This window comes from Manis javanica, chromosome 14, assembly GCF_040802235.1.
Source record: "Manis javanica isolate MJ-LG chromosome 14, MJ_LKY, whole genome shotgun sequence".
NCBI classification, from domain to species: Eukaryota; Metazoa; Chordata; class Mammalia; order Pholidota; family Manidae; genus Manis; species Manis javanica.
Window position 1 is genome coordinate 49,702,404 of NC_133169.1, and position 17,793 is coordinate 49,720,196.

Below are 17,793 nucleotides of genomic sequence, written 5' to 3' on the forward strand. Positions count from 1 at the left end.
GCGAACAGTGGGCAACCCTTACTGCACCCCGTGAGCCCTCACACAGGTCCCTGGGCCTGTTCCCAGGGTCACCTCAGGGTCCTGGGTCCCCACCTGTACATCACAACCCCCTTTCTGCCCCATCAAGGAACCAGGCCAACAGAGCTGGCAGGGAAACCAGGCCTCTAGGTCCAGGGCTGGTCTCTTGATCTCTTTGCTGCCCTGTGGTCATTGCTGGCACCAGAGGCAGGCGAGGGAACACCCGCTCATGGGCTCTTGGAGTCACAAGGTAGGGCTGTTGGTCAGCAACCCACTGGGCTGGCCTGGCAGGGCCCGAACTAGGCAGAGGAGAGACAGCCCCTGGCAGCTAAACCACACCCCAGGCCAACACAGCCCTCGCTGTCCAGGGGCTCGGGAGGCAGCCGGTGCATGGGCACTGTGGGCTTCTGGGCCATGTCCTGCCCTGCTCCTGTCTGCAGCGCTCTGCAGCCAAGGGGTGGAGGTCTCCTGGCACATTTGCAAGGGGCAGTGTGTCAGCATCCCCAGAAGACTGGGGCCAGCACTGATGTGGCTTTATGTGGAAGGAAAGAACCTTCCGGGGAGTGAGTGTCGGCAGCCCTGGGAGAAGACTGAATGTGGCAAGCTGGGAGCTGGAGATATGTCTCAGAGTGGGTCTGGATGTGCAGGGCCTGCTGCATGTGATGCAAAGGAAAACTGTCAGGCAGGCTGGCCAAAGGAAGCCGTAAAGCCCAAGGCCCAACACACTCTTAGAGAGGCGGCCCTGCCCTGGGGCCAGTTCACAGAGCAGATGAGCGACCTAGCTGTTCTGAGGGCTCTGAGATGAGGGCCCTCTCCTCCTCTGACCCAGCTGGGGCCGTGACACTTGGTCTGGGGTGGGACAAAGCACAGACCCATCAGGACGGGGGTAGAAGCAGGGAGGGGAGATGTTGGCTAAGAGGCCGGATAGATAGTGAGGAGGACAGATGTCTGGGTAATTGAGCAGCCAGGTGGGTTAATGGGGTGAGCAGACATGGGAAGATGAATGGAAAGAAGGCAGGGAGAAAGGTGGGAATGGTGGGCAGGTGGGTGGACGGATGCGTAGATGGATGGGAGGGCAGATGGAGGAGTGGGTGGGTGGCTGACGTTAGACAGGAGGGAGGAAGGATAGATGAGTGATGATGGACTTTGGGAGGGTGACTGTATGAAAGCGGATGGGCTGCAGCAGAGGGGTGGAGAGCGATGGGTGCTGGTGGAACAGAGGCTCTGAAGGAGAGAGAGCCCAGTCTCCTGCTCAATCTCCCTCTCCCCAGAGGCCTTCAACAGTGTGAGGTCTCCCCATGGACAAGATGGGGTCACCCAGCCTTAGCAGGCCTGCCTCTACCATTGGTGGAGCCCTTTCAGAAGCAGCGGGCCCCCTGGGATGGGACAGACCTTCCTGCTGGCCCACATGCTGCCTGCTGGGCAGACCCACAGCCCTCCAGGGAAAGCTGACAGGAGAACGCACTGGGTGGGCTTGGGACTTCTGCCCATGCAGAAGGGCTGGGCCCACTGCATGTCACCCTGGGCTGGCTCAGGAGAGACTTTCCAAGAACTTTAGAGACCAGGGGCCTGTGCCTGTCTGACTGCAGCAGGTTCTTACCATGAAATGCCCGGTGCAGGGGGTGCCCAGAGAACCACAGCCACCACCCGGGACAGCCTCTGCCCTGGAACCGAGTTCCGTGCATGCAGCAGGTGCCTCTGGGGATGTGGATGGCATGTGGGCAAGCCATGGGGAGAGGTGCTCTGCTGTGCCGCCCACACCCCAGTGCCCCGAATGTGGACTCCTGACAGGGGTGAGAGAATGCCTCCGTGTTCTCAGTGGGAGGACCCTGGGTCTGCCCAGTGGAACCAAGATCTGCAACCCTCTGTCCACAAGGGTGCAGAAATCAGTTAGAAAATGAGAGAAGGCCCAGTGCCACCCCACGTCAGAAAGGGAGCCAAAGATTCGGGAAAGAGCCAACAAATAAGCTGAGGTGAGCCCTAAGGGGAAAATGCTCAGTGAATCAGCAAACAGAAATGTTAGTGATTTAGAGTGAGAACTGGTTCAGGAGAAGAAAGTCCTGCTAAATTATGTTCACATTTTTAAATAGGGTGAGCATGTGGTTCTGTCAACCACGAGCAAAGTCTCGCGGCATCTGGAGTTTGCGGGGCCTGGCGGCGTGCACTGGAGAGGCTGATGCATAGGAGCTGGCGAGGCTGCACTCCCCCAGTCGGCAGATGTCTGTGTGTCCCTCCCAGGGGCCAGGCACTGCTCTTCAAGCTGGGGACGAGCAAAGAGTGGCCTGGTATTGTCTTCGTGGAGCTGGTGGTCCAGTGAGAGGAGATGCAGGGAACAGGATAACCCCCGATCGTGGCTTGGTCAAGGGCTGGGAAGGAAGCCCCGTGTGCTGAGCACAGGGAGAACATGGCAAGAGGGACAGGCTGCAAGGCCCTGCTGGGGTGGCAGGAGCAGAGGTCAAGGGCATGGAGGAATGACTTGTTTCTGGAGCATAGAGAAGGGGAGAAAGGCCCTCTGAGGCCATGGAGCATGGCCAGAGCTGACCTCAGAGCCTCTGAGTCACTTGGTGCCTTTGTGTTTTGCAAAAGCATGGGGGCATCTTAAGGAAGAGGGATGCAGGGGTCAGATGTGCATTTTGGACAGAGTGGAGTGGAGAAAGCCAGGCGTGGATGCAGGGAGCCCACTGCGGAGGCAGCTGCAGCAGCCAGGGAGGTACAGTGGCCTGGACCAGAGACCGTGGTGGAAGACAAGCAAATGGAAAAAAGCAAAATCAAGAGCGCTGGCGATGGCCTATCGAGGCATGAGGGAGAGGGCGGCCTGAGGATGGCTCCCGGCCTATGTGCCCAGGGCTGGCGCTCCATTCATGGAGGCAGGGATGCAGGCAGAGGACACAGTCTGCGCGAGGAGAGCGTGACGCCCACTTGCATGTGTTGGGTCTGGGTGGCCCCTTGGCTGTGTGGCTTTGGGGGCCAGAGAAGGAGCTGCGCATGCACACTGGGCATTGTCCACATGAACGGCCTGCTGGGGGTGAACCCGCCTGCCCAGCACCCAGGGCCAGAGTGAGGGCCAGGGAGGGCCACATGGGACAGGAGGGACCCGGCATTGCCGGTGGTGCAAACAGGCCTGCCCACAGCCCAGGTCAGGAGGAGCTGGAAGCCTAGGCCGTGGGTCATGGCCCCATGATGCCCCAGGGAGGCTGCTGGGAGGGGGCTAGATGGGGAGGGTGAGTGTGGGAGATGAGGACAGCCTGAGAGACCACCGCTGACTGGCCATGCCACTCAGGCTGGCAGTGCTGGACCTGGCTCCCCCTCTTGCCACATTCAGGTGAAGGCCCGGAGGCAGTGAGCAGATCACCCTTTCACACATAGCAAAGCTGAGAGTGGCTGTTCCTTCCACAGGCGCCAGAGGAAAGAGCTGTGCCTCAGTTTACCTGCACACTGCCCAGCTCACCAGCAGGTGCCTTCTGGGTCTGCCCCTCTGGGAGTTAGGGTTCAGCTTGGGGTTCAGGCTGACAGCCCCCTGTCCTGATCCCTGTGTCTAAGGCTCCACCACAGCCACCCTGACCGCTTCACAGGGAAGCCCCCACCGAGGGCTGGGTGGGCGCTACCTCCATCACCAGACTCTGGACACCAACAGTGGTGGGCCTCTGCAGTTCCTCGGTCCCCATCAGAGACTTGAGGACCACCTAGATCCCCAGGGCACACTCAGCCCAGCAAGCCGGACTCCCCTCCTGCAAAAGGCCACTGGGTTTGGGGCCTCCAGGCAGCGTGAGAAGTGCCTTTTCTGCCTGAAATTACCTGGCAGTGCTGACTGTTCACCACTGTCATGCTCCAGGCCTCGACTAGGCCCTGCCGGTGGCCCCACCACCTGACTCATTGCAGGAGGCCAGGCCCCAGGGGCTCACTGCCACTTCTTGGCTCCTGGGCATGTGACATCTGCCGACAAGTGCAGGGGCTCGTTCTGAGCGTCACTGACCCTACCCTTGGGAATGTGTGGACAGCTCACTTAATAATCCAGGCTGGTCTGATGGTACCTTCCTTGGAAAGAGGGGTCTTGAGCTGGAAGTAATCAGTTTTCTTGTGGGGATGGGAGGTTGGAAGGGCGGGTGTCCCTCGAGGGCAGCCCAAAATGGGAACTTGCCTGTGTGAGCTGAATGACCGGAGACTTTGTTGATATAGTAAGTGGCTCTTGAGGGCCCACTGTGTATCTGGAGCCAGGCCCAGCTCTAGCAATGCAGACTTCCCTGCCCTGTCCTTCTAGTGGGGAGCAACAGCCACAGTCATCCCCACAGCGGTCCTGTAAGAGAGTCACACGGTGTCCCAGTGAGGTACTGTTGGGGTAGAGATGGGACAGGAAGGCCTTTCTGAGCTGGGCCTGAGTGAAAGATCAGCTCCTGGGGAGGGCCCATCCACGTCCCCTTCCTGCATGGCCCTGGCAGGGCCCAGCCCGCCTGCCCCACTGCCCAGGCAGCTGAGGAGGCTTTGGTCCTCGGTGCCTCCCTGATGGGTGCATTTCTTAGCTGCCACTGTAGTGTGGCAGCCCCACCCCCACCCCCTGTGCCCCGTGGCCTTGACTCTGGCCCCAACTCCAGCCTGCCCTGGATTGGGGCCTGATTTGCGGGTGGGGCGGGTGCAGGCCCACCTAGGAACAGCTCATCCCTGGCAGCCTGGGAGCCCTCCCACCTCAGATGTCAGGCCTGCGGAGATGGGGGTTCAGGCCTGAGCACCCCTCTTTCCATCCCCTTCCAGGCATACCGAAAAAGGATGCATCAGCTCCTGCAGGCTCTGCACCAGAAGCTGGCGGCTCTGGGCCAGGGCCCAGAGGGCCTGCTGGGCGCTGACAAGCCCATCTCCTATAGGACCAAGCCACCCACCTCCATCCACAGGGAACTCCTTGGTGTCTGCAGTGACCCCTACACTCTGGCCCAGCAGCTGACCCATGTGGAGCTGGTGAGTGGGCCTGGGCCACCTTCCACCAAAACCCACACCGGCAGCAATTGAGAGCCTCTAGTCACCAGTCCTCCCCCATGGCCCCCTCCTTGTCTCTGCATAACTCAGGGCCTGAGCCCATCACAGCAGGGCCATCTCAGCATGTCTGGGGGACCCAGCATGTCCGGGGGGCCTGGCTCTGAGGCCAGGAACAGGAGGGCTGCGTACCAGCCCTGCCCAGCTCCAATGCTGGCCTGTCTCAGAGTCCTGGACTGGGATAGAGGGACTGGGTTCAAACCCTGGTTCGAGCCCCACCTGCTGTGTGATCCTCCAGGATGAGTGCTGTCCACCAGTGCCTCAGGTTCTCCATCCAGTGCCCACACAGACACTTTCCAGAGAAGCCCAGACAGGCCTTCCTACTTGGGAAGGAATGCCCTAGCCTGGTCGCCACATGTTGGGGCCTGCCCCAGAGAGAGTGGAGGCTGGGGAGGAGGTCTCTTTACCTCTAAACCTCCATTTATGGGGCCGCTGCTGCCCCAGGCATTGTGCTCGGCCCTCACATTCAGCACTCTCATTCTGTCTTACCACCACCCTGCCAGGTAGATGCTATTGTTACCTTTTCACAGATGAGGAAACTAAGGCCTAAAGAGGTTAAGTGACTTGTCAGAAGTCACAGCAGAGAAGACAGAGCCAGGATTCACTTCTGACCTAGACCTTATGCTCAGCCTCCAGGCCTCCCCTGCGGAGGCTTGCCAACTTCAAGCCTGGTTTCCTCGATGTCACATGCCGCAAGCGTTTCCTAAGGGGACATTTCTCCCCCACCCTGTGAAGTGTGGTAGCCTCTGGGCCTGGGAAAGTTGGGGCTGCCTCCTTCAGGATAGTACTGAGCTCTGTGACAACCTAAAACAGGGTTGTGGAGCCCCAGAGGGAAGAACAGTGTCCAGAGGCGCTGCTGGGGTGGGCTCAGAGGCAGGGAGCCCACAGGAGCACAGTGCCAGGCCCCCAGTGGGCTCCTGCCTCCCCAAGCCTTCCCCCTCTCCCTGACTGCTCACCTCCTTTCTAATGCAGGAGCAGCTGCGACACATCGGGCCTGAGGAGTTTGTCCAGGCTTTTGTGAACAAGGACCCTCTGGCCAGCACAAAGGTAGAAGGCCCTGGGACTGGCTGATCCAGCAGTGCTCCCCACTCACGGGCCCCTCCAGGGGATCCTGTGAGCATCAGCTGGGCAGGCTTGGGAGGGTCCCAGAGTGCAGAAGATGGGCTCTGAAAGGATTGCCCGCTCCACCCATACTCTCAGCCCTACTACAGCCCTGAGTCCCCACGAAAGCCGGCCAGTCACCCACCCAGCCAGGGAAGAGCTGAAGCCCTGGGTGGGGAGGAGGGCAAAGGATGCACTGCCTTTTGGGACCCAGCGCTCCTGGGGTGTTTTGTGGGCGCTGGTGCCCTCTAGTGGCCACTTGGGGGAGTTCAGGCTGGTGTGCCCTGCCCAGGAAAGGTAACCTTGTTCTTCCCTCCAAGGGTTGCGGTGGCCCCTGGGCCACGTGCTCAGGACGCCCACCACACACTGGATTTCCAGCTACCCTTCCCTTCCAGCCCAACTAGCAGGGTACCTGGTGTTTATCAGCGGGGTTAGATCTGAACCAGAACTGAAAACATGTGTCTTCTCTCCTGCCTAATAAAAGAAGTCCAAACTAAATATGATTGTATTTGCCCCTCTCAGATAAGCAGCAGCTAAGCATTGCGGGTGTGTAGGGAACAGGCTGGTAGGGGGTGAAATCGGCATAGCCGCTTTGGAGGGCAGTGTGGTAATGGCGTCAACACTTGAAAGGTACACCCTTGACCCCAAACTTTCCGTACCTCCTAGTTTTTCCTACAGTTATACACACCCATACACACAAAGATGTGTGCATAAAGGTATTTGGGATATACAGTATTTATTATGGCCAAAGGCTGGAATCAAACTACCTTATCATCCATGGGGCTGGATTAAAAATTATAATACATCCATGCATAGAATGCTTTGCAACTATTCAAAAGAATAAATGTGACTGTAAGTACAGAATAATCGCCAAGATTGACACCTGAGGAAAAAAACTAGAGTGAAGAGCAGTGACAAAGAGTATGTGACCATTTGCATAACAACAAAAAGGAGGGTTCATGTACTTATGTGCTTGCACAGGAGTGTGGACAATCTCGAGGAAGACTGGTCACTCTGGGGAACCCAGCATGGGCTGTGGGCTGGAGAGGGAAGGAAATTCGGGAAGGAGAAAGGTGTTTACTTTCTTTCTTTGTTTTGGTTTTGAGTTTCAGCCCTTCCCAAGTGTTACCTTTTCATTGTGAAGTACATCAAGAGTGCATGTATTTTTTTATTCACACACTGTACTGCTGACGGATGTTTCCAGCCTCTTGCTATTAGAGATCTTGCTGTTACGAACATTCTTACATGTTCTCTGGTGCTCATGGGTGCATATTTTTCTAGGGTATCAGTTCTCAAATGTTTTGGTCTCTGGACTCCATTATACTCTAAAAAATTATTGAGGGTCCCAAAGAACTTCTGGTTATGTAGATTAATCTTGTGATATTTATCATTTTAGCCATTAAAACAGATAACTTTTTAAAATACGCTTTCAAAAATAACAGTATAACCCATTGTATGTTAACATATAAGTAAACCTATTTTATGAAAAATACCATATTTTCCAAAATACAAAACTGCTGATAAGAGTGACATTATTTTACAGTATTTAGTATTTTTATAAATCTCTAAAGACTGACTTAATAGAAAACAGCTGGATTTTCTAATCTGCTTCTGCATTCAATCTCTTGACATACATTATTTTGGTTGAAAGAAATCCACCCTTGTGCTGTAATTGGGAAAGGGAGGAGTATATTTCACATCCTTTTCAGATAATTCTATGCAAAATGCAGCAAGTGGTAGTTTTGAAAGATTACTTGCAATTTGGAGTCTAAAAATACATCACTGGGCTTTCTGTGCTCTATTGCATTAAAACCCATGGATTCATCTTGCCCTCTTGAATGGATGTTTTGCTCATGCATGATTTTATAACTTCACACATTGGTCACTTGGGAAATAGGAGTTCAGTGAATCAAGATCTTCCGAATGTTGGCACATTTCATTATAAAATCACATTAATTAATATCTCTACTGATCTCATCCAAAAAACATCCTTAACTATTGAGAGACTGGCAGGGTCAGGTGGCAGATACATGTTTTGCAAGTTCCTAATTTTCTCTTGAACACCTGAATCTTATCATGGGCCACAGATATCTGCCCTTGTTGTCCTTGAAGTGATTGGCCTGATTTTGTCAATTGTCAAGGGAACGTCAGTCAAATCCCAAAGGCTGAAAAACCATAGCTGGTCAGTCATTCCTTCAAGCAAACATGGTGTTCCATGAGACAAGTGGCCAGTTCTGCTCAGAAGTCAGCCACCCCACTGCTTTGCCTCACAGCCGCCATCAGACTTCTGTAGACAGCTTTTGTGTACTTAGATTTCATCAAATGAATGCAAGAAAGTGTACACAAGGGTTGAGATGTCATAAAATGGAAACATTTTGCCTCCTCCAGGACATTCTTAAGTCACATGTTGTCTGACTTTGAGTGGGTGGGCACGGCGGCCACCATGTGGATCCGTGCCTCTGCCTGGATTCGGGCTGCGGTAGCGGCAGTTTTATCCACCATTCCATGCAGATGTTGACAGAGTGAAAAGGGAATGACATTGCATGGATATGAAAATAGTTGTGCCCTTGTGAACAGCACTGGGAGAACTGTCACACTACAACACATGTAGTAGGGAAGGCACTGTGTCACGGGCTGGCCACATGCTCAGCCTTACCAGGAGGTGCCAAGAAGTGAGGCTGTACCCATTCACACTGAGGCAGAGAGCTGTTCTTGCTCCCCGACCTTGCTGGCCCTGGGAATTGTCAGAGCTTTACCTGTTGGTCAAACTGTTCAGGGGAGCATCTTTCCACGTGTTTTGGACATTCTTGCTTTCTACTCTATGAGAGGCCTGTCCTTGACTTTCATCCAGGTTCCTGTGGGTGAGCTGGCTTTTTCTTAAGGATTGGAGAATTTTTTATGAGGTTTTTTTAAAAGTATGTACTAGATAATTATCCTTTGTCAGTTTGATGTACTACAAATGTCCAGCTCCTGGAAGGTTGTGTTGCTTCTTATTCTCATTATTACATGTTTTGATGAACGGGTGTTCTTAATTTTAACCTAGTCAAATTTACCAAACTTTTCCTTAATGGGGGGTTTAGGAACTCCCTCTCTACTCCCTACTTAGGTCATAAAGTTAATCTGTCTTTTCCTCTAGAATCTGTAACATTTTGCCCTTCACATTTAAGTCTTTGATTTGAAATTCATTCTGTGGAGATGGCCTGAGGTACAGGTCCATGCTGATTTTTTCCTACAAATGACCAATTGTTTTTGCACCATTATTTAGGTGCACCATTGTTTATGACATGAGCCCTGAAGGTTCTGATGCTGTCACACATCAGGTTTCTGTATGTGTTAGATATACTCCCGGACTGTCTGCTCTCCTCTAATGGAGTTTTCTGTCTCTATGTCAGCGCACATTGCCTTCAGCATCATGGCTGTATGATCCATCTTGCTGTCTGGTAAAGCGGGTCCCCTGGATCTTCATTAGCAGTGGCTTGGCCCTTCTTGGCCCCTTGTTTTTCCATTTAAATTTAAGAATCACTTGTCAAACTCAATGAAAAGTCTTATCAAGATTTTGTTAGGATGTATTAAGTATGGATCAATTTGGGAAGAATTTACATCTTTATGATATTGAGTCTCTAACCCATACTGATGGTGTGTCCCTCAGTTTATTTAGGTCTAGTTTATAACATCTTTGTAATGTTTTATAACTACCACCATAAAAATCTTAAACAGATATTAATTTTTTTCCTTTCAGTATCTTATGAATATTTTGCTATTATATATGGCATCTTCTTTATTGTATTTCATAACTGTGTGGTTTAAGGAATATTATTTACTTTTGTATATCAACTTTATAATTGATGATATTGTGCATTTTTATTCATTCTGATAATTTTCTGTATTCTTCTGTGTTTTTCATGTAGAAAATTACATCCTCTGGGAACAATGATAGTTTTGTTCCTTCCTTTCCAGTCCCTATTCTTATTATTTCTGTGGTAGCCATACAAGGAATCCTCTGCTGATATGGGACAGACATGAATGACAGATCCTGTTTTTTAAATCTCTGAAATGTTGGGGTTATTAGTTATTGCTGAGAAACCTTGCTCAGTCTGACTCCTAGCATTTCTTTTTCTTGTTTACTGTGCTAACCAGCACTCTGGTAGATATTACATGGAAATGTTAAGAGCTGGCATCCTTCTTCTGTCATGATTTTAAATGGAATGCTTTCAACATGTCACAATAGAATAGGAAGTTTCCTATTGCATTTTTTTAGATGCCCTTTATCCACTTAGGAAATTTGCCTGTTCTTAGTTTGCTGAGAGTTCCTATTGTGTATGAATAGTTGTTGAATTTTATTAAATACTTTTTCTGTATCTATTAGCCACATGTTCTCTTCCCTTTTAAGCTCTTCAATGATTATTTATATTCGTTTTCTTTTCAGTGTTGAACCAACTTTGCATTTCTGGGCTACATGAAACTTGGTCCTGACTGGTATCTTTATCATGCATCCCTCAATTCAGTTTGCTAGGGTTTTGTTTAGGATTTCTACTGTTCTAAAGAGATTGGCTTGTTATTTCCCTTACTGTGCCTGCTACTTCCCTTTAGGGGAGACTCTGTACTGATTCAAGGATTTCTTGTTCATTCGTTGTTGTTTCAATAGTTAGAGGACTATTTAGGCTTTTTATTTCTTCTTTACTCTTGTTTTATAACATATATTTTTCCAGCCATCTGACCATTCCTCCGAAGTTTTCACATTTATAAACAGAAAGTAATTCACCATAATCTCTATTAATCATTTTTATTTCTTCACACCCATCTTGACTCATCTCTAACAGTCTTTGTGTCTACTTGTCTCTCTGTTTCTTCATCAGTCTTGCCAACTGCTCATCAGTTGTATTAGTCTTTTTAAATAAAAAGCTTTGGGTTTTATTGACTCTATATGCTGCACCTTTCTTTACTATTTCATTTTTTTTTCTCAAATCCCTGCTATTTCCTTCCATCTACTTTCTTTGGGTTGGTTCTGTCCTTCTAATCTTTAGGTTCGATGTTGTTTTGATTTCTTACTCTTTTTGAATCAAAGTATGAAAGACTGTTCATCTCCTTCTCAATATATTTTTATGTGCAGCCTCCAAATTTTGTTTCTCAATGTTTTCATTCTCATTTTAATTTCCACTATGATTTCATCTTTGATCCATACCTTATTTTAAAATGTTTTTAGATTTCTGGCATCTGAGTGGAATGTACATTCTCAGATGGCAGGCTTCCATACATGTCCGTTACCTCAATTACGTAAATCGTATTCAATTTTATATTCATACTGGGTTTTTTTTTAATCTCCATAAACTATTCCTCACCAGCAGGTAGGTTAAAATCTTCCATTGTGACAACAGGACTTAATTTCCCTTTATGAAGAACTTCACCTTTTGGATTACTTCTGCCTCCTATTTTGAGCTAGTTGTTCAGTGCAAACAAGTTTGCACCTGTGACACACCTTCAGGAAATCCAGACCTTCACCTTATGCAGTTACCCTTTGATCTCTTCTACTGCTTTTTGCCTCAGAATCTTTTTTTTCCCTTAAGGTCTATTTTATCTAACATTAGTACAGTTATGTGATGTTCATCATATTTTTTCTATATTTTTAACTTTTATCATTGGGTTTAGGGTGTGTCTCTTGAAAATAGCAAGTTGCTGGATTTGTACAATGATGGGAATTGTGATGTGTATGGATTTGCTCTGGCAGTCTCCCATCCCCCCTCTCAGTTACCCGCTTACCTTTCCCATGTCTTTTTGGCTCCTTTCTATACCTTTTTTACACTAATAAATCCCCTGTTCCATCCCCACCTCTATTTACTGAAGTCACCCTGGCTATTTTAATATGTATATTTCAGTTTAATCTTTTAAATTATGGTACATTTATACAGTGGAATGTTCTAAATCAATTAAGAAATTACATTTCCAAAGGTTCATGCAGAGAATACAGAAATATATATATAGTTATATGTAGACAGAAAAATACATATATATAGTTGATTCTCATGATTCAAATTAGTCATATCCTATAAAGTTTTCCAAACACTTGAAGATTAATTTAATATATGTATCTAACATGATATATGTGTGTATATATATATATATATATATATATATATATATATATATATATATACATCCCCACACAGCAGTGGATCCTCATTTTTAGCAAATACCACTGCTCCTAAGAGGACACAGGAGTGGGTCCCTTGGAAGCCTCTCATCACATTTTCATCAACCAGTCAGTATCAGTTGACCCTTGAACAACACCAAAGTTAGGGGCACTGCCCCCCTGCCCCCCACACAGTTGAAAATCTGATTACAACTTTTGACTCCCCAAAAACTTAACTACTAATAGCCTACTATTGACCAGAAGCATTACCAATAACATAAACCATCGACTAACACATATGTTATATGTTATATGTATTATATACTGTATTCTTACAATAAAGTAAGCTCAAGGAAAGTGTTTTTTCAGTCACAAATCTCCAAAAACATTTACTGAAAAAAACCCACATATTTAAGTGGACCCATGCAGTCCCAACCTGTGTTGTTGAAGGGTCAACTGTATAACCTTTTTGATGTGTTTCTGCTCAAAGACACTTTATTTAATCTGTAGTGTTCATTCAGTAACATCGGACTCACAGCCAAGAGCACTGTGACCATTGTCTGAACAAGGTTATCTACAGGTACTTTCCCTGCAGGGGACCGTGGTGTGCTTAGGAGTGCCAGACCACACCGCATCCCTGTGCTCAGGGCCCCTTTAAACAGTGAAGGCACCAGGACACCAAGGAGGCTGCGAAAAGGACACCTGGTGACATGCAGAAGCTGAAACAGGAAGGCAGCGCAGCACTTAGCCTCAGCTGGGGGTGCACCAGCACGCAGGGGGTGCCCTTGCTTGCCACGCTGCACGTGGCCTGAATGACAGGGCATCATCATTGATGGTGGGCTTACAAAGACGTTTTTAGGGAGTAGACAGAGTCACAAACAGAATCCGTGAAAACTGAAGACCAGAATCTATAAAAAGTGGGTGTATAGACATGGTATTAAATATGTAGCACATTAAAATACATCTTTAAGGGCATAGAAAAAAGACGGGGAGAATGCACATCAAAATCATTGGTGTTTATGGGTGGCTTTGAGGCGTCACCATTTTCCAGATTGTAATGATCATGAACTGACTCCATGTTCAGAACGTCGTTGACAGAAAGACTGAGTGCGGTCCTTGTGTCTTTTGTAGCCTTGTTTCAGTGACAAGACTAACAACCTGGAGGCTTACGTGAAATGGTTCAACAGACTGTGCTTCCTCGTGGCGACGGAGATCTGCATGGTGCGGAGCAAGCCCGGGGTGGGGCGAGGTGGCAGGGGTTTGGGGGCCCCCTCCAGGACAGTGGGTAATGCCCGGCTTGTCTGCAGGGGTGTTTCCCTTCTGGATGGGTAGGGACCCACCAGCTGGGACAGAGTGGCAGAGACCCCGCCTTGTGGGAGTCGGGGCAGTCAGCTGCTCCCCTGCATTCTCCACCTGGGCCTCCGCCTTGGGCACCTGGCCTGCAGCTGTGCTCATTTGGCCCCCTCAGGAATGGGAGGTGGAAATGAGCCAACTTTGAGAATTGGGAGCTTGCGCATACAAAGTCCAGGCCTATGGCTTCAACCAGAAAGCTGGAAGACCATGCAATGGCCAGCGGGACGGGCTTGTCCCCAAGTGGCAGTCCTGTGGGGCCAGAGCCTGGCCACCACCTTCCCTTCTTTCCAGAGGTGGGGGGCCCTGGGGTCAGGGAAAGATTAGAAGCGGCGCAGATGCCAGCTCAGGCCAGAAGCAGAGTTTGGGGTGCAAGGTGTTTATGGGGACCAGCACCTGTGCCAGAGAAAGGGGAAGAGGCGGGGCTGCTCAGAGGAGAAGCTGATCTGTGACCCTGCAGCCTCGGGAGTGTGTCCGGTCCCAGTGCCCACAGCAGCGAAATGGCTGGCCTTTATCCCCCACCTTGCTTGGCCACCATCGCTGTCATCGTGAGGGCTGCCCTGCAAAGGACAGGCAGGCCCTCTGGCAGGTGGCTCTCTGAAGGGCATGTGGGCAGCACCTCTATGGCAGCTCCACAGCACACTTTGCCATGGTCATCCAGGTCCCTGCTGCCCTTTCAGTGGGCAGGATCTCCTTGTGGAAGGAACACATCCTGGTGTTCACTGGCCCGTCTACTTCCTACATGCACCAGCCTAGCAGCTCACCTGCGCTTTACCTGAGTGCAGCCCAGATTGAGCCCCTGGAGGCAGGGAGCGCTTGGGCCAGGATGGCTGGGAAGACCTTGTGCTCTGAGCCATCAGAGGGGTTGCAGTTCCAAGCCCTCAGCCTTGAGCTGGGAGTGAAGTCATGCGGTCGTTTGAAGAAAGTGATGGAGGGGTCAGGGCATGACCCCATGTGGGCAGAGCGAGCTTGGGGCTGGGAGGAAAGGCGAGGGAGCCATGGAGGGTGCTGGAGCCAGGACTGGGGACGGGAGGGGGACTGCAGGTGGCTCCATGGCTGCAGGCACTTTGCTGGCTCTGCCTGGGATGTGCTTGGGCTGCCGCTGGCCCCGGCATCAAGCATTTCAGCCACAAATGGGCCTTAGAGGAGATCAGTGAGGGCCTGGCCAGGCAAGCAGGGGATGTGTCATTGCTGAGACTCGGGTGCCCTGTCCCCAGCCAGCCAAGAAGAAGCAGAGGGCACAGGTGATCGAGTTCTTCATTGACGTGGCCCGTGAGTGCTTCAACATTGGCAACTTCAACTCTCTGATGGCCATCATCTGTGAGTAGGCCGGCCGGGCCTGGTGCTGGGGCGGGCACCCAGAGAGGAGGGGCAGAGCCAGCAGGTGGGGAGGACGCCAGGGCACTCCTCTGAGCAGGGGGTGCATGTCAGCTGGGCCCATGCTCTCCTCACCCCTCTGGGGAGGTGTCCCTTTAGAGGTGAGCTCGACCTCCTCAGGGGCCTTGGTGAGGGCTTAGCAGGGTGTCCCCAGATCCAGGGAGGGTGGGGCCCAAAGTAGGCTCTGGTCACCCTATGGGGCAGTGTGGCGGGCACTGGGGCAGGAGCCCACAAACACAGAAGCCAGACCACCCGGACACAGTGTGCACCAGCACCCCCCACCCAACATCACTGTGCTCAGCGTGCAGCCTGAATGTCTGGGCCAGCTGGGGCTGCACAGAGCCCCCTGTCCGAGGCCATGAGAGGGACTGTGCAGCCCGAGCTGTCCCCCAGCTCAGCGACCCTCTTGCAGCTGGCATGAACATGAGCCCCGTCTCCAGGCTGAAGAAAACCTGGGCCAGGGTGAAGACGGCCAAGTTTTTCATCCTCGAGGTAAAAGCAAGGCTGCTGGGTTGCAGGGTGGGGGCCGTCAGCCGACCCCCAGACACAGCTGCCCAGATGCCTGCGTCTCCTTCTAGCACCAGATGGACCCAACAGGGAATTTCTGCAACTACAGAACGGCCCTACGCGGGGCGGCCCACCGCTCCCTGACCGCCCACAGCAGCCGGGAGAAGGTAGGCCAGAGGCTTGCCCAGCCTTCAGAGCAACTCCTGCCCAGCGAACTGGGATGCTGACCCAAGGTCACCCAGTCCAAGCCCCTGCCTTCTGGAGCACCTGTCAGGGAAAGCCATGTCACCTTGCTGGCATGCCTCCAGAATGGGAGATCCCCAAACAGGGCAGCCACGCCACGCATCTCTAACCAGTAGGAAGTGCTTCCTGACAGAGTTGTCCTCTCTGGAGGGCTGTGTGGAGGAAGCTGCCCCGTCTTCTCCCTGCCAGTCTGCCAGAGCCCCCAGACCCATGCCCTCCTTCCCCCTGAGTCAGCCCCAGGCCTGGCCTGCAGTGCTGCCATCTCCAGTCTCCTCCCCGTGTGGATCTCTCTGATCCCAGGACAGCTTCATTTATCAGTGGCCCTTCTGTTTCAGATCAAACTGTGGTTCCAAGTACATAGGGTCTTACACCTCCTTATTCTAAACACAATATCTTCATTGATGTGGCCTCAGATGACATTCATATTTTTTGCAATGCCTGCAACAAGCCTCTTAATCAAACTGCCTCTGCACAGGCGTTCTTCTACATTTGCATTTGGGGGCCTTTGCTGACCCTGACCAGTTTCATTTCTCCTCCACATTCTCCTGGAGGCCTCCAGGACAACAAGCCACACATGGAGGGCACTGCAGTGATCCTCTGGCTTAAAGCCTGTCACTGCTGGGTGATTAGGGTTGTTCATCACTCCGGGGAGGAGACTGCAGGACCTGTCACGCCTTTTCAGTCTGGTCTCTTGAACAGACCTTGGTGGGATCAGGGACCTTGTGGTTTGTGGTCTGTTTCCAGCTTGAGGGATAATACAATAAGCTGCTGTTCCTGACCTTCTAAGTCACTGGAATTATACTGTATGGATGCCAGTGGTCAGGTTTGGGGATCAGTTGAGGTATGCATGCTCGTGCCAACCACCAGGCCTTGCTGGCCCTCTACCCCCACCCAACAGAGGGATTGTGCACAGATCCCGGCCACGCTGGGGGCTGTGTCCTATTTGGCTGGCTCTTCCTATTCAGGCTGTGAACACTTCAGTGACTCAGGGCCCAGGAGGGCTGATGCAGAGAGGCAGCACTTAGTGAGGCAGGGCCTCAAATCCCAGGGGAGATGCAGCTGCCCCCAGGGCCAGGAGGCCGGCAAACCAGGGCAACAGGGACAGGGACCACCTGTCATTAGCACTCACCCCAGGAGGGCCATCTGACCTCCATCCCCCTCTTAGTCCTGACAACTGCTCTGTGGGGAGGACTGCAGCAGTGCCATCTCTCAGACCAGAAGGCTGAGTCTCAGAGCAGAGGCCTCCCTGTCACACAGCAAGTAGGCAGCAGAGCCCAGAATCACACTTCAGCCTGCCCGGCTCTGGATCTCATGGCTTTGCACAGCAGCAGGCTGCCTCCGTCCCTGGGGCACAGGTGCTGAGTGGCGGTCACAGCTGGCGCGGCCTCTGCACTGCTTTTCCCTCCAGACCAAGGCAGGTGGCCGCTGTGCTGTGAGCTTGATGCTGAAGGCAGGTGACTTAAAGAGCTGTGCATTTCACTTCGCCACATTCTCCAGAGAGATCATGGGCTAGGCCCACAGAAGGTGTTTCATAAATGGGTGGAAGGAAGGACAGAAAGATGAAGGAAGGAATGAGGGAGGGAAGCTTGCAGATGCTGTTGTGGTGCCCGGTGCCCCCACTGAAACTTTGAGGCCAGGAGGTCCCAGGGTCCCTGCCACTCCTTCCTTTCTGTGGTCAGATGCCGGCCACCCCTCCCTTGCCCCCATCCCTGTCACAGGCCCCACTCAGAGAAGGTTCAGATGGAACTGCTCAGCCTCAGAAAGCATGGTCAGTGGGTTTACAGTCATGCCATGGGAGCAAGAGACCAGCTAGGATGCTGAAGCCCAATGGGGGGGTGGCCCAGACCCACACAGACAGGCAGAAGTGGTGAGAAGTTCTCGCAGATGGAAATGCTACCTCCCTGAGGACCGGCTCCAATGCCTCCACCTCCAGGGAAGCCTGCACCAGGCCCCAAGGAGCTGTCTCCTTCTGCAGAGTCCCACCGCCCTGAATCTCCTTTCCATCCTGGCATGTCTCCCCATTCCAGCCCAGGTCAGCCCCCATGCAC

The 17,793-nt window shown here is 51.6% G+C and overlaps 1 protein-coding gene across 3 annotated transcripts in view; it reads left to right on the top strand.

Annotated features, from left to right (window-relative positions):
* RASGEF1C (RasGEF domain family member 1C) overlaps window positions 1-17,793 on the top strand; it is an 85,120-nt gene that overhangs the window by 51,920 nt on the left and 15,407 nt on the right. For all 3 annotated transcript variants that reach the window (XM_037002130.2, XM_037002129.2, XM_073221553.1), the window contains 6 exons: window positions 4,765-4,965; window positions 6,013-6,087; window positions 13,400-13,489; window positions 14,836-14,938; window positions 15,408-15,487; window positions 15,574-15,669. In XM_037002130.2, coding sequence (XP_036858025.1) covers window positions 4,765-4,965; window positions 6,013-6,087; window positions 13,400-13,489; window positions 14,836-14,938; window positions 15,408-15,487; window positions 15,574-15,669 — 645 coding nt within the window. The remainder of the gene's footprint in view (window positions 1-4,764; window positions 4,966-6,012; window positions 6,088-13,399; window positions 13,490-14,835; window positions 14,939-15,407; window positions 15,488-15,573; window positions 15,670-17,793) is intronic.